At 35.7% G+C, this 24,305-nt stretch overlaps 2 protein-coding genes across 8 annotated transcripts; both read left to right on the top strand.

Moving 5' to 3' along the window:
* The first annotated feature begins 4,854 nt into the window (after positions 1–4,854).
* Positions 4,855–11,771, top strand: LOC145631960 (hydroxyproline O-galactosyltransferase GALT3-like). Of its 5 annotated transcripts, none has more exons than XM_081684202.1 (10): positions 4,862–4,975; positions 5,233–5,275; positions 5,409–6,684; positions 7,006–7,241; positions 7,425–7,703; positions 7,955–8,083; positions 9,327–9,503; positions 9,599–9,706; positions 11,203–11,409; positions 11,559–11,771. In XM_081684202.1, exons 3-9 carry the CDS (start codon positions 5,892–5,894, stop codon positions 11,407–11,409), a joined length of 1,929 nt encoding a protein of 642 aa, XP_081540328.1. In that variant the 5' UTR covers positions 4,862–4,975; positions 5,233–5,275; positions 5,409–5,891; the 3' UTR covers positions 11,559–11,771. The 5 variants fall into 5 exon arrangements, with proteins under 5 accessions (XP_081540326.1, XP_081540328.1, XP_081540327.1 ...); XM_081684201.1 differs by having other exon boundaries at positions 11,565–11,771; XM_081684199.1 differs by having other exon boundaries at positions 11,203–11,771.
* On the top strand, positions 11,559–20,186 carry LOC145631961 (uncharacterized). Of its 3 annotated transcripts, none has more exons than XR_014112430.1 (7): positions 11,559–11,650; positions 12,483–12,734; positions 16,442–16,531; positions 16,702–16,784; positions 16,935–17,663; positions 17,761–19,160; positions 19,258–20,186. XR_014112430.1 is itself a non-coding variant. In XM_081684203.1 (3 exons), exons 1-3 carry the CDS (start codon positions 11,633–11,635, stop codon positions 16,484–16,486), a joined length of 336 nt encoding a protein of 111 aa, XP_081540329.1. In that variant the 5' UTR covers positions 11,591–11,632; the 3' UTR covers positions 16,487–16,607. The 3 variants fall into 3 exon arrangements, 1 of the variants encoding a protein (XP_081540329.1); XR_014112429.1 differs by having other exon boundaries at positions 11,591–11,650; positions 12,462–12,734; XM_081684203.1 differs by lacking the exons at positions 16,702–16,784; positions 16,935–17,663; positions 17,761–19,160; positions 19,258–20,186 and having other exon boundaries at positions 11,591–11,650; positions 12,462–12,734; positions 16,442–16,607.
* Positions 20,187–24,305: the final 4,119 nt, after the last annotated feature.

Genomic DNA, 24,305 nt, shown 5'->3' on the forward strand with positions numbered 1-24,305 from the left:
GGACGAATATCGGAAATTTGGAGATCGATTTTGCTATGCTCGAAAAATCTGAGTCCTTTAGGTAATGTCAATTTTTTGTTTTTAATTTTTGAATTTAAGATTTTGTACAATAATTTATAATTGCAAATTTTTTTTTTGGTCTTGGGTAAAATTTAAATCAATTCTTTTGTGTGAATTATTTTATTGTAGTTCATTGCTTGCGGATTTGGAGTCGGAACCTTGGACTTCAATTGTTCAAATTTGAGGCAGCCTTTTTGATTTTGCAATATAAGAACACACAAATCAGGTTCTATTGTTCTTTAATTATTGTTAAAATTGTTGTTTTATATTTTTGTAGAATACTATGTTGCCTAGAAAACATTTATCTGGTAGTGAAAAAAGGAAAAAAAGAAAGCAAATCCAAGATTTTAAAGAATCACAAAAGGGGGCCTTGGACAGATATTTTCCTAGGAGAGTAGGAGAGTCTTCCGTTGGTGATGTTTTTTTTTTCACAAGTTTACTGTTTTTTTTTCCCTTTACTGTAAGTTTGCAAATTTTTTTTATTTTTTTTAATCATTTAAAAAACAAAATTTATTTTTCATTTTTTTACTTCACTCGATAATAAGGGCCCCAAATTTTCATTTCGCCCATAGGCCACCAAAAAACTAGGAACGGGCCTGAGTGAATAGTGCAAAAAGTCCTAATAGGACACTTAAAAAATCATAGGGATATTAAATATGAGTTTCATTCAATAAATCCATATTCAATTCTTCTATTGACATTTAAATCCAAAATATATATTTCCCACCCTCATGCAACCTCACTTGGCAAATTTTTTTTCCTTGTGTGTTTTTCACACTAGTAGAGTATCACACTAGTAAGACCATTCCCTAAGACCACGATCTTCAAATAAATGTTCAACCACTCCTTGTATCCTATCATTTCTATTGGAACGTGTTCAAGGTACCATACCATACGTATACAACCCAACCCTATGGTTTTAAGAGTTTCTCTTTAAAGATATGTCAGTTATACTGTATTAATATCTTCGTCTTCCACTCCCTAGCTACAACTACGGGCATGTTTCGTTCAACTTAATTTCAGTTTAATTCAATTCAGTGTATTTCCTAATTTCCTTCTCTCATTAACAATTTATATCAACTCTAGTCAGTTTATTTCAGTTCAGTTAATTTGTTTTCAGTAAATCGGAATAGACCTTATATCACAACAACATTTGTCTAAGGAATACAAATGTAAATTTTGCAGTATTTTTTTTTAGGAATGAAGCATGTTTTAAGGAGAAATAAGATTTAATATTAAATAAATAAAAAAAAATCCAAGTGTTTAGGGTATTTTTGTGATTTTCCCTGGGACACTGGTCGTGCTCTCTGGATAGACGGCACGGACACCTGCAAAACACGAATATTCTGTTACCGAAATATTTGCCTCCGACGGTCTAGTTAGAAACTGGAAAACGAAAAGGCTAGAGAGAGAAAGTAGAGAGAAGTTGGAGCTGTTATAATGCTCTATTGAATGTTATGTCATAATCCACCCCTCTCATCATAAATGATTGGGGTATTTATAGGGATGGAGAATTATGCCGCTTAGGTTTGCTGCCCTAATATTATGTGCTTTGATTGGCGGCGCAATCAGGAGAGGACATGTGTCCTAAGGGGGCGCCGCTTTGCGGCTTTCTCGGGATTTGAGCCTCCTAATGTAAGGAGGTCGTTTTCTTTCCTTTTCAGGTGCTCTTTATAGGACTTGTATACGTGTCTTCATCCTACGTGTCGCCCTTTGATTGAGCCACGTGTCACTATTGGATTGGTCCACGTTTTGGGTGTAATTTTAACCCTAAACATTTGCCCCTCAGATGGGGTGACTCGTACTCTATGGGCTGCCTCCTCTGATATTCTACTCGTCCAGATGTGTCTGAGTATTCGTAGGAGTTTGAGCATTTCTTTGCTATGCAGACAGTACCGTCCGCCTTAACTGGGGATTCTACCCTTGGGTTGAACGCTTTGTTCAGTTCGCTTGAAATTCCTCTAGGCGACATTCCTGAGTCTTGAGGTCGACGGAACATGTCGACTGTCCTTTGAGGGGGACACCTGTCACTCGAGATTTCGGGATGGCGGTTTGAATTCCGCTGCCTGGCAGTCTATTTTGACGCGCCGTTAGCTTGTTCGTTTCCCCTCTATTTAAATGACGGAATTGGTTTTAACCATTTGAATTCTAGGTTAACTTTTTAAAAAAGTAACCGTTCGAATTCTTGGGCGGAAAAGACGGATTTACCATTTTGCCCTCATAAATTCAACCTATAAATATAGGATATTTGACTTCATTTTGTTACTTTCGAACTTTGAGAATCTTAGAGTGAAGCCAGAGAATTTTAGAGAGAGAAAGTGACTCCTCCTTGAATCCTAAAGAGCTCCGCTGTACGTTTGACGTTTTCAGTCAAAGTTTTTGAGCTTTTCGGTCAACCTTCGAGACTTTTCCAACACCCTCCAATAATGTAATCCCTTGCATCCTTCCAACATCGAGATGGGTTCACAGACGCTAGCTTGTAATTTTTACCCTAAACACCAAGGTTCCATCATGAAGGGCGCATGAATTAAACTTTAATTTCTTTTGTTGTTGTGAGTGGTATGTTAAAATGTAATGGGTTCATGGACATTAGCTTGTAATATTGTCGACTGGTCTTATATTATATTCAAAATGGAAAAGAGAGAATAAAAGTTTAATTTTAAGGTAGAGAGCGAGAGTGGTGTACTTTAGAAATTATAATATAAAAAATGGAAAAACCAACATAACAATTATGGAAGTCAAAGAGCTTTTTTTTTTTTTTTTTTTTTTTTTTTTTTTTTGACATCAGCATAACACAATAAAATTACAAGTCTAAAGTAAAGCTAATTAAACTAGTCCTGCTGTTGTTGGCCAGAAAATGTGCTCGTTGAACCATATCCCTATCAACTTTCAAAATGTTACAACATCGAAAATTAAGTTCCAAATTTTTAATATCCTATAAGATCCAGAAAATACTAATATTATTAATATCTGTCTTTCGTAAGAGACTGATCAGATTTAATGAGTCCGAGTAAAGAAGAACTTTTGAGAAACATTGAGTAGTTCCCCATTTTAAAGCTTCAAGATAGGCTTGCGCCTCCGAGTGCAGAGCTGAAGTTGCTAAACCAAAGCCTGCTCCCGCATCCGTGAAATCCCCTCCATTCAGCTTGAAAGCCCAACAAAAACCACTTCGACCACTACCTTTCTCCCAAGAGCCATCTATCTGAATCGTACAATCTGGCTGTGCTATATTTGGACCAAAAGTAAAACCTTCCCGTCCTATATGTACTTGAGAGAATCCTGGCGGTTCATTGGAAACTAACAAACAAAAGAAGTAAATAAGTAAATGATATTACCTTTCTCCCAAGAGCCATCTATCTGAATCGTACAATCTGGCTGTGCCACTTGTTTAGCTTGAAGTCAAAGAGCTAAAGAGAGATTAGTTACAAACTAACAATCAAAAGGAGTAAATGATATTAATCACCAATAATGAATATTTACTTTATTCCCTTATACCGTCTTAATAATTATATAGATAGTATAATACTTCTCATTGATACAATAAATGTCTGCTTTATAGAATCATGAATTTTATCAATGAATGAGATTTCAATGTTTGTTAGGAAAATCATAACCTAGATAGGCAATAAGTTGACGACAACATAATCTGTGGTCAACTTGTGGCCTCATTTACATCTCATAGCCATCATGTGTGGGCAAAAGAAATCTCTAAGAGCACATGTATTCCTTGTCTTCGCTGGAGAGAAATGTCCCCAAACCAATTAACCTGCCATCCAAACGATTTCGCATATAATTAACATGTATTTAGCCCGAAACTATTAGTTTGATCTAAAATCAAACATTCACCCGAGTTGGCAATGCTATTGTCTATGCATGTGTGGGATTAAGGGGAAAGAGTCCATATTCAAATTGATGATCAAACTACATGAACAACCATTTTGAATGATATAAGTTCAATACGAAATCCTTGTTTGACAATTAGTATTTAGTTGTTGTCATAATTATTTTGATTAGTTGATTGTAATTAGTTCTTTGTGTAAATGTGTTTGGTAATTAACTACTCGTATAATTATAAGTTGTTTTGTATACATTAAACAACGAAAAAGCAAATTACTCTTTCAAAGAACTCTTCATGTGAGCTCTTTTAAATAGCTCCTATCTAAACACCCCAAAAAGCTTTTTGAAATGGTTAAATAACTCTTTAACTTTGTTAAAAAAAAATAAATAAAAAAAAGCTCCTAATCAAACACCTAGGAAGAAGTATTAACTTATTTCAATAGAAAATTGAAGAAAAATGGCAATTTAGCAATATTTTGCTCACTCGGTAAGATACTGCAAATTTAAGAGATTTTGGATTCAACTCATACCAAATGAGGTTGCTTAATTGCTTCAAAAAATAAAAATAAAAATAAAAATAAAAAAATGAGGTTGCTTAATTAGTTAATTTTAGTGAACTCCCTCTAATAATAACCGGTTCGGTCAAAACCCTTATTTCTCCATCCGTTTTTAAATACTTCCTCTACTTTTATTTTTCGGTCGTTTTTAAATACTTGTTCTATTTTCTTTTTTGGAAAGATTTTACAATATTTAATTTATTTTTCACATTTAGTGGAACTAACATAATACTCTCTCTTCCTATTCTTCCACTATTTTTGTTTTTTTATAATTTTTTATTTTCTCAACTACCCCACTACCTCAATATTTTATACTTTATCTAATTTCTCCTAAAACTCCACGCATGTAAGAACAAGTATTTATAAACGGATGGAGTACAATTTACAATGAGTTGGACTAATTTACTACCTCGATAGAAGAGACCACCAAAAGAAGCGCAGGTGTCTTTTTCCAGTTCTGCTCAACTCCCGTCAACAAAATCTGAAAGATTGTACTTTTCTCTTTTGATTCTCAAGCTGTGGTACGTTTACTCTAATCTTTGTTGCTTATACTTCAACATATATTCGTAATTTTACTGGGAATTTCTAGTACAAACTTTTCAAATTCTAAGCTGTTTTACGACCTTCAATTTCTCTTTTTTTTTTTTTTTTTTTTTTTTAATTTATTTTTGGTGGGTGTCGGATATATATGTCTGTAAGTTGGTATTAGATCTCTATACATTGTGATATTGATGGGAGTTAAACATTATGAACTAATTATTTGTTGTTATTTCATTAGGCACAATTGAAGCTTCAAGCTATCTGTTAATCTTGGAATTTGGGTATTTTTTTATTGAAATTGCGGATTTACAGTAGTGTAGTAAAGAACAACTTTGAATTAGAGTTGGAGTTTGATGCTCTCTATTGTAGTTTCAAATAACCATTGTACTTTTGATTGGGTTTGCGGTTTTGCAGATTTTTCTGGGAGTTTGCTGCTCAATGTTGTGGTGTTCATGGTAGTTCAGAACAGCAAGTCTTTGCTAGATTGGGTTTGCGGATTTAAAGCTCTCTATATATCGTGCTATCTGTTGTAGTGGGGATAGTTAGCTAAGTAGCTAGTGTACATTTGATTGGGTTTGTGGATTTGTGGGTTTGATGCTCTCTATATATTGTGCTATTTATTGTAGTCCAGGACAGCTATTGCATGTTTGATTGGGTTTGCGGGTTTTTGGGAGTTTGATGTTCACTATTGTGCGCTCTATGGTAGTTCAGAACTGTTAGTGTACTTTTGATTGGGTTTGCGGGTTTTTGGGAGTTTGATTCTTACTACCGTGTGCTCTATGGTAGTTCAGAACTGTTAGTGTACTTTTGATTGGGTTTGCGGCTTTGCAAATTTTTTGGGAGTTTGATGGGATGTCTTCCAATATTAGTGATAGTTGAGTGAATTATCTATTGGGGATGAAGAAGTGGTCTGGGGGCACCCTTATTTTAGTTTTGTCTTTCGTTCTGGTGGTGAGGTATACCTACTTTGGCAATCAACCACCTAAGCCAATTAAACAATCAGCTTATGACTTCTTTAGAAACCATCCTAGTAATGATTCACAAGCACAGGAAATCAGTTCGAGTGCAAAATCTTCTGAGATCAATGTGACAAAAGTAGAAAAGATTAAAGTGAAGCCGCATCTAATTGATGTTGAAGGGCTTAGTGACTTGTATAGTACTGTAAATGCATCGAAAGAAGATATGAAAAGCTTTGCAACATGGCCTCAGTTGCGTACTGTGTTGTTAAGGTCAGATGGGTTGCCTAAAACAAGTAAGGGCGTAAAAGAAGCTTCTGTTGCTTGGAGAGAGTTAATTTCAATAATCAAGTGGGAGAAAAGTAAATCTGCTGGTGATGACGGCAATGTTAACAGAACCAATGAAATAAAATGTCCTTTTAGTGTTAGCACTTTTGATGCGCCTTTGAATAGTAGCAGGAGACTTCTTGAGCTCCCGTGTGGTCTGATTGAAGATTCTTCTGTTACTTTGATTGGTATTCCCAACGGACGGAATAGAAGTTTCCAAATTGAGCTTGAGGGTGCGGGGTTTCCACATGAGCAAAAGCCTCCTATCATCTTGCATTACAATGTCTACCTTCCAGAAGAAAACAGTACAAATTATTCTGTAATAGTTCAAAATACATGGACTAATGAAGTTGGCTGGGGCAAGGAAGAAAGATGTCCTGGAGGAAGGTCAACAAACTATATACAAGGTGAATTTCATCTCATGTGTGTCAGAATATGTAACAATTGAACTGCTGCTAATTGCATCCATAAATATAATAATCTAATATTGAGATGCTTTGGATTAGTCCCTCACTATCTTTTTTGTATTATGGAGATTATACACAATCAATTAGGACAGTATAAATCATATCCTCATGTCTTGCAGTCCTGCACAGACTATTCATCTGTCAGAGAGTACAATGAACCACTTAATAGTTCAGAAACATTTCCCTTGACTATATAGGAACCCCTTTCCCACTCTCTGTCTTTTGGATGATAAAGAAAGGCTAACTATATTGTAATTGTAGTTGATGGACTGGCTAGTTGCTATGAGCAACTTATTAGAAGCGCCATGGAAGAAAATCAAAATAAGAGTCTTCCTGTTGGTGACAAGAAGATTAACAATTCCGTGGCTCATGCTCATATCAGAGCTAATTTCCCATTCAGTGAAGGGAGTCCATTCACTGCCACATTGTGGGCTGGTTTGGAAGGATTTCACATGACTGTCAATGGAAGGCATGAAACTGCCTTCAAATATAAAGAGGTGAGATCATAATCATAATAAACATATAATGATCTTTTGGTAACTTTAAAATTTAGATGACATATATGCACTCTGAATTATTGTGACCAGCTCATGAAGATAAAAAAATAAAATAAAAACTCAACATAATATTTCTGGACAAATTAATAGTGACAGCTGTTTCTTCTTTCTTTATGGTTGCAGAACTTGGAGCCGTGGCTGGTTAGTAAAGTCAAAGTGACTGGAGGTGTGAGCATCTTGTCTGGCATAGCCAAAGGTCTTCCTGTATCAGAAGATCTTGATATAGTTTTTGACGTTGATCAACTCAAAGCCCCATCATTGCTTAAAAGCAGAGTTGTGTTACTTGTTGGAGTTTTCTCAACTGGAAACAACTTTGAACGCAGAATGGCCTTAAGGAGGTCTTGGATGCAATATGAAGCTGTTCGCTCGGGGATTGTAGCTGTACGCTTTCTTATTGGTTTTGTAAGTAATGCTATTATTCTGAAGCATCTTTTTAAGCAATAAACTTATAGCTGATCCGGATGAAAAGTGTATTTATTGCTGCTAGTATGTAATAGGTACTTATAGCTGATCTGGATGAAAAAGTGTATCTAATGCTGCTAGTAAATAATAGGTAGCTATGCTTTAGAGATTTACACCCCTTTTACCACTTATTTTAAAGCTATGCTACTATTCATGAGCAACTATATGATCTTTTCATCTACTTTATGCAGCACAAGAATGCAGAGGTAAATCTTGACTTGTGGAAAGAGGCTCAAGCATATGGAGACATTCAGCTGATGCCTTTTGTTGACTATTACAGTTTGATCAGCTTGAAAACAATCGCGGTTTGCATACTTGGGGTAGGTGGCTGCTAATGCATTTTATTAACCAAGATATTCTTCAGTGAACAATGTTTAGAGACTATCTTTATTAGCTTTATAACTCATGCAGCTACTGTTCGCTTCTACCTGCTTAGATTATGCTCCAATCAAATATTGCCTTATTTTAGGATGTGTCTTTACCTTATCTGAACATCTGTGAATTTATTAGTCTTTAACTTGACTTATCTGAAGCTATCTATTGGCCATGAACTTGAATTTCCCAAGCTTGTTAAAACTTGTAGTAATTGTGAATTTTGCTTGTGTAGCCCTTGTTGGTCTTGAATTTTGAGTAGTTTGTGCTTATGAACCCTAAACCTAACACATCAAAACATATTAGCCCTTAAATTAACTTATTGGTAACATCTCGCTGAGTGGGGTTTGCAGAATTTGTTTGCTTTTACCATCTCGCTGTATGTCAGTGTTTAGTTTCTAAGCTTCAACCCCTAATCAGTCCAATATTTCCCAATATTTAAGAAAAAGCAAATGAAAGATTAAACTTGTATTAGTACTTAGCAAAATGTTCATGTATGAAATTGGGAATTCAGTACCGGGGCAGCAGAGATAATAACGGAGATAGGCTCCAGCAGTTTATGTTTATTTGGATGTTCACTCAGTGAAACGGTAAAATAATGAGAGGCAGTGAACAAAGATGGTAAGTTGTACTCTGGTAGTATCAGTCAAAAAGGATAAACACAAAGAGTCAAAGATTGTACAAGATTAGATTGTACAAGTTTATAATATATGGTAATATTATAAAGGGGTGAATAAAATTTGATAGATGACTTGCATGCATGACCTTCTTTTTTTCCAAAGAGATTATTATGGTATAGTAGGGATGTGAGAAATTTCAAACGGTGAAGTATTGTTAGGGTTATAGCTAAAATTCTTAAAAATAACTGCAAATCCAATGTACCTGATGCCTAATACTTTTGGGACAGTGGGAGTATTTCATGGGGTTTATCTTCTTGATTCTGCAAAAAAAGCATCCAAGCAAGTGCTATCTTAATTATAAATTATAAATTATGATTGACTTGCTTTTGACAATAGATGCAACTGGCAAGTAATGACTTCCAACCTTGTGCACGAGAAAAAGAAAAGAACAAGTTTTCATTTTTCTGTTATAGTGAGAAAAAGATGAGTTGCAATGAAACTGTAACAAAGGATTTATTACATTTAGATTAATTCAGAAGAGTATCTATTTACATTTTCCGCTAAATTGCAGACCAAAATTATCCCAGCTAAATATATAATGAAGATCGATGATGATGCTTTTGTGAGAGTTGATGTAGTGCTTTCAAGTCTTAAGGAGAAGACTGCTAGTGGTCTCCTGTATGGTCTCATATCATTTCAGTCATCTCCCCACAGGGACCAAGATAGCAAATGGTTTGTTAGCGAAGAGGTATCATTTATTGTCCTATAATGTTCATTAAATTTTATCTGAAGTGTGACATTTATGCATTACCTTAAGTCCTTTACCAAGCTCCTGCTTTGTAGGAATGGCCAAAAGATTCATTTCCTCCATGGGCTCACGGTCCAGGCTATATAATTTCCCGTGACATTGCCAAATATATCGTGCGTAGTCATCAGGAAAGAGATCTTAAGGTAACTGGTTATGTGAGATTTTCCCCCCTTTTATTTACATGAAGTGACATGGAGCTTAAGAACTAAACAAGGAAATGGGATATATAAACTAAACAGTATGGATAGAATTGTTTAAGAATACAAGTAAGGATAGAATTGTTTAAGAATACAAAAAGGTTTCCTTTTGTGTCTCAAATGATTATTCCTGTTGTAGTTTAATATTCTTATGACAGCCATCATAATATAAAAAGTAAAGACATGTAGATATATTTCCATTAAAACATTATGGAAAGGTGATGTAGCCCTTTAGAATTAACGTGTGCCCTAGCTGTTTAGCTGGCCTAGCTTTTCTTCAGTTTTTGCATTGATGGAGATTTCTCCTGCCTAATTGCACTCATTTTAATGCATGTTACTATATTAGTGATATGTTGTTTTTCACTGGATTAAACTTTCTTTTTTCTACAAGACCATGAACTGCACAAGGGCTAAGGCATATCTTCTAATACCACTTTATTTGGATTTGAAATTTTTTTATAGTAATTCTTGATTTGATACCTTGACATCACTTTATATCCTGGTACCCTTAACTTTTAAATATATTCATTTCTCTCCCGACATGTTGGAAAAACTTTTTTTAACCCCTACTTTCATGTAATACCTCCATTTTTTTGTGTTCTATTCAGTTTCATCACTTCATGTGTAGATTAAGAAAATTTTGGAAAACATGAGTGTTTGTAAGGAAAATGTTGTTTAAGTAGGAGAGAGAGAGAGAGTAAAAGGTCGGTGACTATTGTGAGTATAAGAAAAAAGATAAAGTAAGAGAGAATTTATTTATTATGCTGCATGTTTCTTTTTAATTTAACCATTTCCACTTTTCATGCAAGTGCGGAACTTCAACTATATTATTGATTTTCAATAAGTAAAAATTATAAAATGTTGATATTTCGAAACCATACATTGAGATGAATCTAATAATGTCTCATATGACTGTTTTTCACATTATGTAAATCACCAATATAGTCAAAGTGGGAAATGTGAATAGTGTAAAATGTCAAAATGGGTTAAAAAATAAAACCGAGGGACTATTATTAGGTTTTTTTTTTCTCTTCTCTAATACTTTTAAATTCAAATGAACATAAACTTATTATGTTAAACATTTATTTATCAAAGATCCTATTAAATTTGTTTTTAATGCTTATGTTTGATACTCTGACGATTATGAACTAATGTGTTTTCTTGGTTAACAGATGAATAAAAATCAAGTATAAATAGTGCATAAAGTGAATATTTATCTTTTGTATCAATACTATTCACTTTAATGTAGTTTTGCTTACTTTTGAGGGACGAAGTTGGATCTCATTTTGAACTTAATTCTAATTGGAACTTTGTTCTAATAAATAGAAAGACACCTTGGGAGAGTTTTTTTTTTTCCAAAGCAATACAATGGACATTAAAAAAGGACCCTGAAACCTTGATGTATTAGCCTGCTTTAATATTCTTTTTAACTCCCATTTCAGCTTTTTAAATTAGAGGATGTTGCTATGGGCATTTGGATTGAGAAATACAAGGACAGTGGCCATGAAGTTAAATACATCAGTGATGATCGTTTTCACCATACTGGATGTGATGCTGATTACATCCTCGCACATTATCAAAACCCAAGGAAGGTGCTGTGCTTATGGGAGAAGTTGCAAAAGGAACACCAGGCTGTCTGTTGTGAATAAGTACTGCACCAAGAATTTGCTTTCTTATATCCCGGATTTTTGAAAAGTTTTGACTTTTGAGACTGCTAGAAACTGCACCTTTTGTATGATATATCTGTAATTCTTTTATTTTAAAATTTTTAATTCAGTTCATTTTTGTTTGGTGCAAGATGCAGCACGAAAATTGTTGGACTCAATCTTGATATCTTTGTTACAACCTGCAACGACTTTCTAATTGACTTCAATGGAGTTGTCTGCAAATGTAAGAACCAGTGCACATTATACACATGTAGATATACTGTATTTTCTCTTGTTAACAATTTATTACAGTATTCTGTTTCTTTCGTCTTGATATATCTGGTTCAGTTCTTCCCGTTTAGACATTTGTGTATGGAGATTTGTTTTTTTTATTTTTTTATTTTTTTATTTTTTTATTTTTTTTTATTTTTTATTTTTTTATATTGGTCTCTTGCACCGATAGAAAAGTGATAGTATTTTTAAAGGGACATATAAAACTGATAAATGGGCAGTTCAACTACATGTGAATGCAGTTTTAAAAATATTAAACTATATGTCAAAAAAAAAAAAAAAAAAAAAAATTAAACTGATATACTAGGGAGGATAAATATTAAATAAATTACAGTGTTCATACAACTTTGGAAGTTTGGATACTTGCGCTGAATATGGAGGATTGATTCATTCCATGCGCGCGGGTTTGCGTTCGGTCTTCAAACAACCAACCAAATCATGTGGCTTTTTACTGTACTGTGAATTAATTTAAGGGACTTGTATAAAATTGGTCATTAGGCAGTTCAAATGCATGTGAATATAGTTTTTAAAATGTTAAACTTAAAATTTCTTTCCGTTAATCTTAGAGAGGACCGTTAAGCATCCTATGTAATCGAAACTAAGGTTCATCCGTTATTAAAAGACCATTGTAGAGCTTGCATTTCTCACCAACCAAAAAGATCTGAGTACCATACTACACTTATTAGCTTCATCCTTTTTCTGCCTTTTCTTCTTGAAAACTTTACCGTAACATGGACGCTGCTACTGCACTTGCTGTTGCTCAGACGCTGTTTGCGACGTTACAGTGTGCAGAAGTGCGAAAGCTATGCTCCACCATCAAATATGAATCTGAGCTTGAAAAGCTGATCCAAACTGTCGATACCATCAAGAGTGCTCTCCGGGATGCTGACTCCGAGTTTCAGGAACTCACAAATGGAGGCCAAAACTGGGTCAAGAACCTCAAGGATGCTGTCTACGAAGCTGATGATCTGTTGGATGAATTCAACACTGTTGCTCACCAGTTAGAAAAAACGCCCGGTGGTAAGGTTATGAAGAAGGTACGCCGTTTCTTCTCTTCTAATAACCAATTGAAATTTGCTATCAATATGTCAAAAGAGATTGAGACTCTTAGGGAGAAGTTGGATGGCTTGGCTAAAAACCGTAGGGATTTTGGGTTTAGTGAGCTTTATAAGCCTGTGAAAAGGAGAGAGGAAACCTGCTCTTATGTGTACGAGCAGGATATTATTGGGAGAGATATAGACAAGGAGGCTATTGTAGATTTGTTGTTAAAAGATGACTTGGAGGATAACATATCTTTTGTGACTTTTGTGGGTATTGGGGGGTTGGGTAAAACTGCTCTTGCCCAACTTGTGTTTAGTGATAATAGAATTAAAGAAGTATTCAAAGATGACATGTAATGGGTTTGTGTGTCTGAAAATTTTGATACAAAAGATATTTTAGGTAAAATGCTTGAGATGAATGAGCTAGGATTTGAGGGCCTGCACAAAGAAGTTCGAAATAAGATAGGAGGGAAAAGATTTTTGCTTGTTTTAGATGATGTATGGTATGAGAACGGTAGAAAATGGGATGAGTTGAAAAACTTCTTGATTTTAGGTGGAAGGGGAAGTAGGATTTTGGTGACTAGCCGCTCCAGAAAGGTTGCAGGAGCTATTGGAAACTATCCAATTCATGAGTTACCAGGTTTATCCGTAGAGGATTCTTGGGCATTGTTCAAGAAGATATCACTTGGTCAGAAGGAAGACGAAGCAACCACTGGCCTTGTCGAGATAGGAAGAGATATTGTGATAAAATGTGCCAATGTGCCTCTCTCCATAAGGGTGGTGGCCAGTTTGTTGCGTAATCAGGATATAGCAACTTGGCAGTCATTCAAAAGTAATGATTTGGCTAACATGTGTGACGGTGAGGGCGGCATAATGCCTACATTAATGTTTAGCTATTATCACCTTACTCCTGAGTTAAAAACTTGTTTTAGCTTTTGTTCACTCTTCCCCAAGGACTATAAAATTTATAAAGTAGAGTTAATTCAGCTTTGGATGGCACAAGGATATCTTGTTCCAAGTGCTAAAAATGAGAGCATGGAAGATGTGGTGAAAAATATATATCAATTTTATTGCATAGATGTTTTTTCCAAAACGTTGGAAGAGACCCACGTGGTGAGGTTTATTCATTTAAGATGCATGATCTCATGCATGACCTTGCTCGAAATGTAGCAACAAAAGAGTCATTGTCAATGACGGCTTATATAAATGATTTAGAAGGGAAAGTTCGGCATCTATCTATTGATAGTATTGAAAGTCTGACTACCTGGTTTCACTCAAGTAAGTATCCAAGTAAATCATTACGTACCTATTTGAACTGTCTTGTATCTATTATTAGTGATATGAGTGCAATTGCTTCAAATGAAGTGGATGCAATTATTTCAAATTTTAGTTGTTTAAGGGTATTGGATCTGCATGGATATTTAAGAAGAAACTTAACCGATAAAGTAGGTAAATTATTACACTTGAGGTACCTTGATCTCTCATATAGTGAAAACTTGGAGATGCTCCCTAAATCGATCACCAAGCTTCACAATTTGCAGACATTGAATCTGTTTGATTGCTGGAAACTAAAGGAGTTGCCAGAGGACACAAGTAAACTAGTAAATCTTAGGGTGTTGGATATATATGGATGTGGTAGCTTGACTCATATGCCAGCAGGGATGGTTAAATTAACAAATCTTCACACACTAACGATGTATGTAGTGTGTGGGGATGATAATGATTTGAAGCAAGATAAAGAAGGTAAGCTCAGAGACCTGATAGCTCTTATTAATAGTAACCTCAGAAATGATCTATACGTTAGACATCATGTGAAGTCAGATAATGTGCCATTAACTGAATGTATGTTTGTAAAACTTGAGTCTTTGAAGTTATGGTATAAACTTGAGTCTAATCACAAACAAAGTCAAGAAACATTTCTCAATAGCCTGCTATTTGTCCACCAATTTCAATTTCAGAAGTTGAGTGTGAAGAAGTACGGCGGTACCAAATTGCCAGGTTGGGCGTCAGGGCTTGTGAGTATTGACTTGACACGATGTAAAGAGCTGAAATATCTGCCATCATCACTGAGTCAACTTTGCCTTCTCAAAACCCTTCACCTTGAGAGTCTGGAAAATGTTGAGTACATAGAGAGCTATGCACCATCTCCATCAGCTTTATTCTTCCCGTCTCTTGAGAATTTAGAGCTCGTTAGAATGCAAAAATTAAAAGGATGGTGGAGAGATGTTACAGGGATGGAGAAGGAAGCTGTTTTCATTCCGTCATTTCCTCGTCTCTGTGAATTGAATATTAGACGTTGCGAGAGATTGACGTACATTCCTCCATGTCCACTTGTAAAAAAAATGCATCTTTACAATGAATCACTGACAAATTTTATGCGACTAGGTATAGTTCACAGCAATCCAATGTCTCAAGAGAGGTTAGTCATAGATAATTCATGCGTTTTCAATTCCCTGTGTAAGGAGTTTGTTAGAAGTGCTTTTTGTATAAAATTTAATGAGATAGATAATTTGGGAACAATTATGGAGAGATTACAAAGTTTCGCCTCTTCTCTTCAAGACCTCGAAATAAGGCATTGCTGGGGATTGGAGAATCTGGAAATAGAGCATCTCACCAACCTAAAATCCCTTACATTAGATGGCAATTCACAAGGGATTCCCTGGAAATCTCTTCACTCTCTTTCTTCCTTGAGATTAAGTAATTTCAATGATGTAATACTGCCAAAGGGGATCCAATACTTGACATCCCTTCAATCCCTCAAGCTTGATGGATGCTACAAACTGAAATCATTGCCAGAAGAAATGCGCTGCCTCACCCCTTCACTACATTTGGAATGAAGTTTTCCAACACTGAGCTCCGCTTCAGATGCCAAAATTCAAAGGGGGAAGACTGGCCCAAAATATGCCACATTCCTAATCTTGAAATTGCAGATTATTGAAGTCAACCATCATCATCAACATAGTTACACAGCAATCATCATCAAAGAGTTTAAGGTAACGTAACATATCATCTTTGTTAATCAATTTACTACTTGAAATAGCGGTTTCCCTATACAATGGTATTTTTCCCAACATAGTGGTAAAAAATGGTTAAAATGGTTTTACAGTTTTACTAGTAAAAGAGCCATTTCTCATTCAGCTGATGATTATGGATCAGTGAAGTGGTTTCTCATTCAACTAATGAATTAATTGCATTATCGAGGGAAAGGGCTCAGGTATTTGTGTTTTTTAAAAGACAAAAAAGTAAGAGTGATGCTCAATTGCTCATTGTTGACAGGGTAATAGCACATTTCTACTCCTAGTCAATCTGAAATGGAGCTTCTTTATGGATGTCATAGCAGCTTCCCAAAACTGTGTTAATCATAACACCTATGTATGCTTTGTATCGTCTTTAACAAAGCTATTGACTCATTGAGCGATTACAGTTTTGTGGTTGGGGCTGGCTAGTAACAGCTGACATGGGGTAAGTCAGTCCTTTAGTTGGGATATTTTCACAAGTAATAAACAGACATTGTGGATATTGTACTTCTATCTCAAACAAATTTTTTTCCTTATGGTCTTCTGAACTTTACAAGCAGGGGAAAAAAAAGCAGCATGTTGTTGGCTTAACTTGTCTTTGTCAGATATATTTAATGCTGTTGATGTTGAGTGTTGCTTTTTTATTTTTTATTTTTTCATTTTTGTTTATCTTACTCTTTGAATTAGGTGAGGGGAGGTCTACGTTCCCGACTGATTGGATGGTGGTATTGATCAACGTTCATGCTCAAATACAGAAGATTTTTTTTATGTTTAGAGGTATTTAAAAACATAGTTTATCATCAATCAAATGTGAATGAGTTTAAGATTAGATCTACCTAGGAAATAAGAATTTAACTAAGCGAGATAAGAAGGTTACGTGGACAAGTATTACATTTCCATTTGCTTTCTGATGCATCTATCAATCTAATTGTTTTATGATTCTGCAGAAACTATGCTGTTAATGGTTATTTGGCATAAGAATTTTCAGTAATGATGATGACCTTGGCAGGAAGCTCTAGCTGTCTTACATGTAAGCTGCTTTATTACTTTATCACTGCAACTTTTGTTCCTTTGAAGTACGTTGTCATTTCAACCAAAGATATAGTACTAATCAATAGCCCTACTTGCTCTGTGTTTGTAAGTGACTATTAGTAATTATTATTTCTGTGCGCCTTTGCAGAACATTCATTTGTGATAACGCATTAGATCAGATATTTCATGTGTTACATGAAGTGAAGCTTTTACAATGGGAGGAAAATTTACAATTTGCTGCAGGTTATTATTGTGACAAAATTATTCCAAAGAAAATGAGTTGGAGATGTGCATGCAGGTAAAATAGTGCAACGGACTAGCGTGTTTCACTCAAGAGATAGATAAAATAGAAGGAAGGTTGTAGTTTGTATTAGCTTAAAGCTTTCGAAAATGCGTTAATGGCTTTAGGCCATTACTTTCAAATGTCAAAATACAAATTATTTCTGGACAAACTTCTCTACTCTAGACCACTTCTATTTATACTAATACTACCTTACAAGGGTTGGCCAACACAGCCTTAATTGCTACTAGTACTACTCTTGTCTTCTTCTAACTTTACCACAGTAACAAACAATAGCCAAGGTTGCTTGTCTGTTGCACTTTAACGGTCCTCTGCCTGACCTTGTAGTGGGCACGGCTTGTTGTTGTTGTTGGTCGGCTGCTGCTGCTGCTTCTTCTGTCGCCTGCTATAGGTTAAGATAGTGGGTGGTGGTGTTGGGTTCATTTGCAAATAGATGTAATTTTGTCAAGCTTGGCTGCAGCAACTGAAGATCTTTGTACTAAATAAATTTCTGATTTTAGCAGTGCCTCAAAGTCTCGAACTATAGATTCTCTTATAAGCTCAAATCCCTTGGGCTTATGTAAGTCCAATGAACATGTACGTTTAATTGAACTTGGTTTTCACTAGTACTTTATGTTGATTCTGGTTTTGTGGCTAGTGCTATAACATTCTAATATTCATCTCTGCATTGCAGGGTATATATATAACCCTTGAAAATGGTGGTTCATGGGTGTCCCTACTTATATTGGAAGCTCATTGTTGACAGGGTAATGCATATTTCTACTCTTGAGTTTGAAATAGAACTTCTGTACAGTAGTCATAGCATCTAGCCCTTAGGCTATTAGCTTAACTTGTCTTTGCCGGATAAGTTCTGTGTAGTTGATGTTGATTTTTTTTTTTCTTTGCATGAATGAGTCACTTAGGTGAGGGGAGGTCTACATACCGAGTACCTGACTGATTAGATGGTGATATTGGTCGCAAATCACAATTCATACCTGACAAATTGGATGCATGTCTAGAGGTATTTAAATACATAGTTCATCATCAATCAAATTTGATGATTGATTGATTGATTGATTGATTGATCATCAATCAAATTTGACTGAGTTTTAAGATTAAACCTACCTTGGAATTTAACCAATAGAACTAAGAATATTACATGGATAATGTTGGTCAAGCATTTCATTTACATTTGCTCTCTGATGTATCTATCAATCTAGTTATTTTATGGTTCTGTAGAAACTCTGTTGGTAATGGTTATTTGACTTGAATTTTGAGCAATACCGTGAAGCGGTGGTGATTGTGAGCTGCAAATTGATGATAAATTTTTGTGATGACCTTAATTGGCAATAGGCTCTAGCTTTCTTACATGTGAGCTGCTATATCAAATAGTTTGGATTATTTGATAATAAACCTTAGTTGGGATTATTAAAAGTAAATCGCCTATAATAAATTTGTCATTGCAACCAAAGATTATTAAAAATAAATGAGGGTGGATATTGACTTGAAAATTATCTGTATTCTTGATTTCTTGTTTTTCAGAGAAACTCCTAGCTAACTAGTGTTGAATGTTGCTCAATTTTTATCAACAATCCATAGCTCTAAAATTTAAGCCTGAAAGTATTTCTATTATCTCAAACACATATAAATGAAAGATTTTAAAGAGTTTGCTTGATCAATTGAATTTGACGTTAGAACCTTACAGATTATATGCATCACACTAATCTATTATTATCTGTTTTCTTTGTAAGAGACTATTAGTAATTTTATTTTTATTTTTGTGAGCCCTTGCAGAAACATTTTCTTGCAATGATGCAGGAGAGAATTTACATGTTATATATCAATCAATCAATCAAAGCCTTAATCCCAAAAGTGGGGTCGGCTAACATGAACCAAATTTGATTATTCCGTGTAGTCATCAACATAAAATTATTCCAAAGAAAATGGGTTGGAGATGTGCTCTGCAGGTAAAACAATTGTGATTGCTGCAGCAACTGAATATCTTTTTACTAGTATATTTCTGATACTGCAGTGCCTCAGACCTGAGATGCCTCTTATAAGCTCAAAACCCTTGGCCTTAAGTCCAATGAACATGTATGTTCACTTCAATTTGGTTTTCATTAGTTCCTTACGTTGATTCTGATTTTATGGCTTATCCTGCTATATTCTAATATTCATCTATGCATTACAGGGTATAACCATTGAAAATGCTGGTTTGTGGATGTCTCTACATATATTGCCAATATTGGACGCCGTGAAGCTTGAATTTCCTTATTGGTTTCTCTTACGCTCTTACCATGCGTCCATGTGATGACTACTGCCGTACAAAAGATATAGAAATACCAAGTTACAAGCAAAATGCCGTCCAATAAGGTTGGGAATTGGGATTGGTAGATGCTGCACAAAAGATATTCCTAGAGTCCTAAATATACAAGCAGAATACCTCCTAATTAGGTTATCAAAGGTAAATGCACCACCAAAGCTAGTCATAGCTATAGAAATACCAAATTTACACACTGCATATCCGCTATTAAACATCAACATGACCCCAAAACCTTTATAATACACAAATCTAAGGTAATAGACATGATTAAGTCCCTGACAAGGAAGCTCCAAGCTCTGCATCATAAGTTGTATGCCTTGCAGCCTTGGCACGACACTGACATTGTCGTTTATGTGCAACAACATTCAGGGGATTGAGAAGACCAGTCTCTCTCAAAAAAGGTAATGAGGGAGCTCAAACTGAACATGATTGTAAATACTTGACAAGCATCAACACAAAACTATTGAACCGATTATTTGCTGGTCTCCAATAACTCAAAATCAATAGTAGTTAGATGCATATTGACAAGCATTTATTACAGTTATGTTGACCTTAAGTTTTGATGATGACTCAAGGAACCTAAGCAAACCCATATAAGTTTAACTTTCGTTTTTAGCTTTGATTAATAACAGGTTTATGCTATGAAATTCTGAGTAAGAATGGAGTATGGAACAAGGTCTAAGTCAGCTATGGAAGGATAAAGAAGCCAATCACAAGTCGTGTTCCTTTAATGAGGAACAAGCTCCAGAGTTGAATCTTCAAAGGCGAGTTCCTTGCATGAGGAACTGAAGCTTCGAGCTCAGAGTTTCAAGGAGTCTAATGTATTTTTATCTTTATTTTAGGCTTCTTGTATTTATGCTAAGTACAATGATAATTTAGGATTTAAGTGGATTTAATTTTATATGATATAGATTTAATTTTCCATATTTTAACTTGTTAATTTTCGAAAATATCTTTTTAAGTTAAAATATCTTTTTTGAAAAGATTTTCTGTTTTGTTCGTGCCTATCTTTTTGGAAAATCGGTTTTTGGAGAATCTTTATATCAACATATGTTTACTTTGTCAAAAGTGTTTTGAGAAAATTAAGGTGTAGACATCTACTTTTGGCCTCCTGTCTCGACAGGAAGTGCAATGACGATAAATAAAACCATCTTCGTGTTGGATCGAAGTTAAGAATACTTATGGATAATTGGATAAGCCACAAAACACAAAAGACTAGCCCAAATTAAAGAAAAAGCCAAAACAAAGGTCCAATTAACTATAGATGTTTTATAAAGAGTGATACTCTTAAAACATTCGGAAAACCATTTATCATAAGATGAACCATTCAGGTTTTGGAGTAATTTAAAATTTCATGCAATTTTTTATCACTCCGTTTGCTATTTAATTGTGGTTTAGAATTAAATAATGAGTCCATTCGATTCTTGGAATATTCAAAATATAGGGTATCAAGACCAGTCTTGGTAAGTGAACATTGAATATTATAATCGAAAATTATCCCTAATCGAGGTCATTTAAACGATGGACGATTAATGACCATTTGAGATTAGTGTGTAGTTTGATTTATAGCACCGTTTCTTGTGCTACAAGGACATGATTGTCATGAATCATTTGCACATGTATTGGTTTAGAACCATACTGGATTGACCTATAAGAATACTTTAAGAGATAAAAATCGTCATAAGTATATATACTTCTCATTATTGCTATCGGAACCTTTTTCCCCGACCATGAGTATTGTGAGCTTTCTTGTTGAGTACTAGTCTGCTTTGATGATTGTCAAACGTCTGCCGTAATAGGGGATTATAACGGCATCACTCGGGCGGCTATGTCCTCTTAGTAAGAGAAGCTACATTACAAGACTGGAAATGTCCCCCTACTAAAATAGGGAAGATGTCTTTGTTGTTTACAAGGCCTCTCGTAGAGCGAGACTGTAAAAATGCATGGCCGTGCTTGGATGGATTTTAGAAATAATTTGTTTATTGATAGTCGGACTCGGAATCGAGAAATAGTTCTGGATGTAATAAGGATGAAAAATAAATCTTACCTTGTAGTTCATGAAGAGGCATTAAGCGACATAGGAAAAGGGCTCTACACTAAAAGCATACTTGTTCGGAAGGACAAGAGGGAGATTGAAAAGAATGGTTTCCTTCGAACAAGTGTATTATTCTGATAGTGGGTTCAGAATTATTAGAAAGCTAATATATTCAGTAAGGTCAAGTGATCGGAATGCCTGGGTGGAGGCCGCTTCCGATCAGGAATATTAATGCATAATTAATATTACAGCTTAATCTTGACTGAACCCTTTGGGTCACACCCAAGCAACTAATGATCCAAAGCGACGAATTAATACGGAAGTAATTAATGAGTCGACCGAGTAATTTATATTTAGACGTCGGAAATTCGAGCTTGGAGCTTCGAAACCGAGCGTCGTAGAATCTTAAATGTCAAGCCAAAATTCAGGAATTGGCGAGACGGGAAAATGCTTCAAGTAACAAGCAAAAACCCTAGTCATGCAAAAATAAGGGAAGCGCGCCAAATAGGAGCGTGCCACGTGGCAGCAGCCACGCAGCATGCCACGTTGGAAGCGTGCCATGGTGGCAGCGCATGTGGCAAGGGGGTCATGGACCCGGGTGACGGGTCATGGACACGGGCCAAAAGAAAGTGGCCCAACCGAACCCAACTTGGGGCTCAAGGTTGGGTGACACATGGTTAGCTCACAATGCATGTGAGTTTCCTTGGGGACCAAGTGAGAAAGTGGTCCTCACCTAACCATGTGACACTTGTTACTTGTTCATATTGGTTTATTTAACTAAGGGTTGAATTCATCAATCTTTCCATGTGGGATATTTTTGTGAAAAAGTCCCACATTGAAAGATGAGTGGAATTTACAAGGAAGCTTTCCTTATAAATAGCCAAGGCATGGCTTGGGATTACTTGCTTGAGTAAGAGTTGGAAAAGGGATCACTAGATTTTATTTATTACTCGGGTTTCGGTCGGGCCTTGCTAACTCCAAGGCATTGGACCTAGTCGGTGTTCGAGTTGTGGGTGGATCATCGTTGGAGGCCTTCGTAATTTCAAGGCTAGCTATCAAGTAAGAGCCCTAGTGGTCGGGCGAAGCACTCTTCAAAGTTAATCTTATTATCTTAATTTTGTCATTAAGTTAATTATGTTTATGGTTTTATTTATTGCGAGTGAGGTCTTGTTTTTTGGGTATGTTTCCGCGGTGAGTCGGACTCACCAAACCCCAACATTGGCTACTGGTCCTATTCCCATGGAATTAGCAGCCGCAACAGTGGAAAACATGTGGGAAACTGATCATGGCTGGAGGTGGAACATCTTTACCCCTTACTTAGATTCGGATACCTTGAAGCTCTTACAAAATCATGAAGTTAGAGCTGACCCGCGAATATCAGAGATTTGATTTATTGGAAGGGAGACTCCAAGGGTAAATTTACAATCAAATCTGTTTTGAGCATCATGCACCATGAAACTGACAGCCTCGAGGAAGAATTCTGGAACCTTGTATGGAAGGAACCTGTTCAGCAGCGTGTGCGTGCGTTTTAATGGTTAGCTTGCCATGACAGAGTCCTTGGGAATCAAAACAGGTTCAAAAGGCAACTCACTAAAGATCCCAATTGCTTCATTTGTGGTCATATGGAAGAAAGTTCCCTCCACATCTTAAGAGATTGCCCAGTAGCAAAGCAAGTATGGAATTTAGTTCTCACTCCCTCTCTGGCACGTGATTTTTTCGGCCAGGAGGCTGCTTCCAGTTCAAGGCAAGCAAAACAGCAACAACATATCTCCTAGTTAGCTCCTAATTGGGGGTGGTATGTACTCAATTGTGATGGTACGGTGCTGCTAAAGGGTGTCCCGTGTCCAGGTCTGGCAGGGGATGGAGGGATCATCATAGATCATGAAGGTAACCTCATATCTGGCTTCTCTACGAACTTTGGTCGTTGCACAACTTTTAGAGCTGAAGTTCTAGCTCTTACACGAGGCCGAGGTCATAAACTAGCTAGAAATCTACATATTGAACGCTTGGAGGTACAATTAGACAACCTTGCTTGCATTCAAATCCTAAAGCAGGGGAAAGCATCAAGTGGTGAAAACGTACATGAACTTAATTGATGCTTGGATATGCTCAATGATGAAGGATGGGAAGTCAAGGTTGCTCATATTTATCGTGAAGGAAATCGCGCAGCGGATTGGTTGGCCAACCGCGGAGTCACTCAAGACACGTATTTTGATATTCTTAATTTTGTTCCTTTAGTTCTTAGTAGTATCTTAGCGGAGGATGCTAGGGGGGTGGCTTTCCCACGCTTAGTTCCTCCCTAATTTTTTAGTTCTTGCTTTTTGTTCTTTTTTGGGTTTTTGTTATTTTGTTTATCCTTGGCTTTGTCTCATTTTGAATAAAAAAAAAAACTACCAAGTATAACATATTATTTTCCTCCAAAAAAAAAAAAAAAAAAAACATATTATTGATATGTTGTTCCTCACTAGTTAAATTCATTGAACTTTACTTTTCTTTGGACCATGAACAACACAAAGGATAAGGCATATCCGATCCTTTCATACCACTTTATTATTTCATGTCTTTTGGATTTGAAATTTTTTATAAAGTAATTCTTGATTTGATACCTTGACATCGCTTTACATACTCTACCTGTTAATTTACAATAAATATTAAGACGTGAGCTATTGTAAGTTGCAAGAAAATTTAAGGTTAAGTAAAGGTGGGTGGGTGTATGAAAAACGATAGATCAGAGAAAGTTTGAGAGGGATTTCAGACACCGAGTATTACTCTGCAATTACATGCGAAGTATTTATTTTTACTTTACCCAATTTCACTTTTTACGCTTGTAAATGCGGAATTTCTACAAATATCCTTTCTTTTTGTTAAGTAGAAAGTATAA

The sequence above is a fragment of the Chenopodium album genome, chromosome 5, assembly GCF_948465745.1.
Source record: "Chenopodium album chromosome 5, dcCheAlbu1.1, whole genome shotgun sequence".
Taxonomy (NCBI): Eukaryota; Viridiplantae; Streptophyta; class Magnoliopsida; order Caryophyllales; family Amaranthaceae; genus Chenopodium; species Chenopodium album.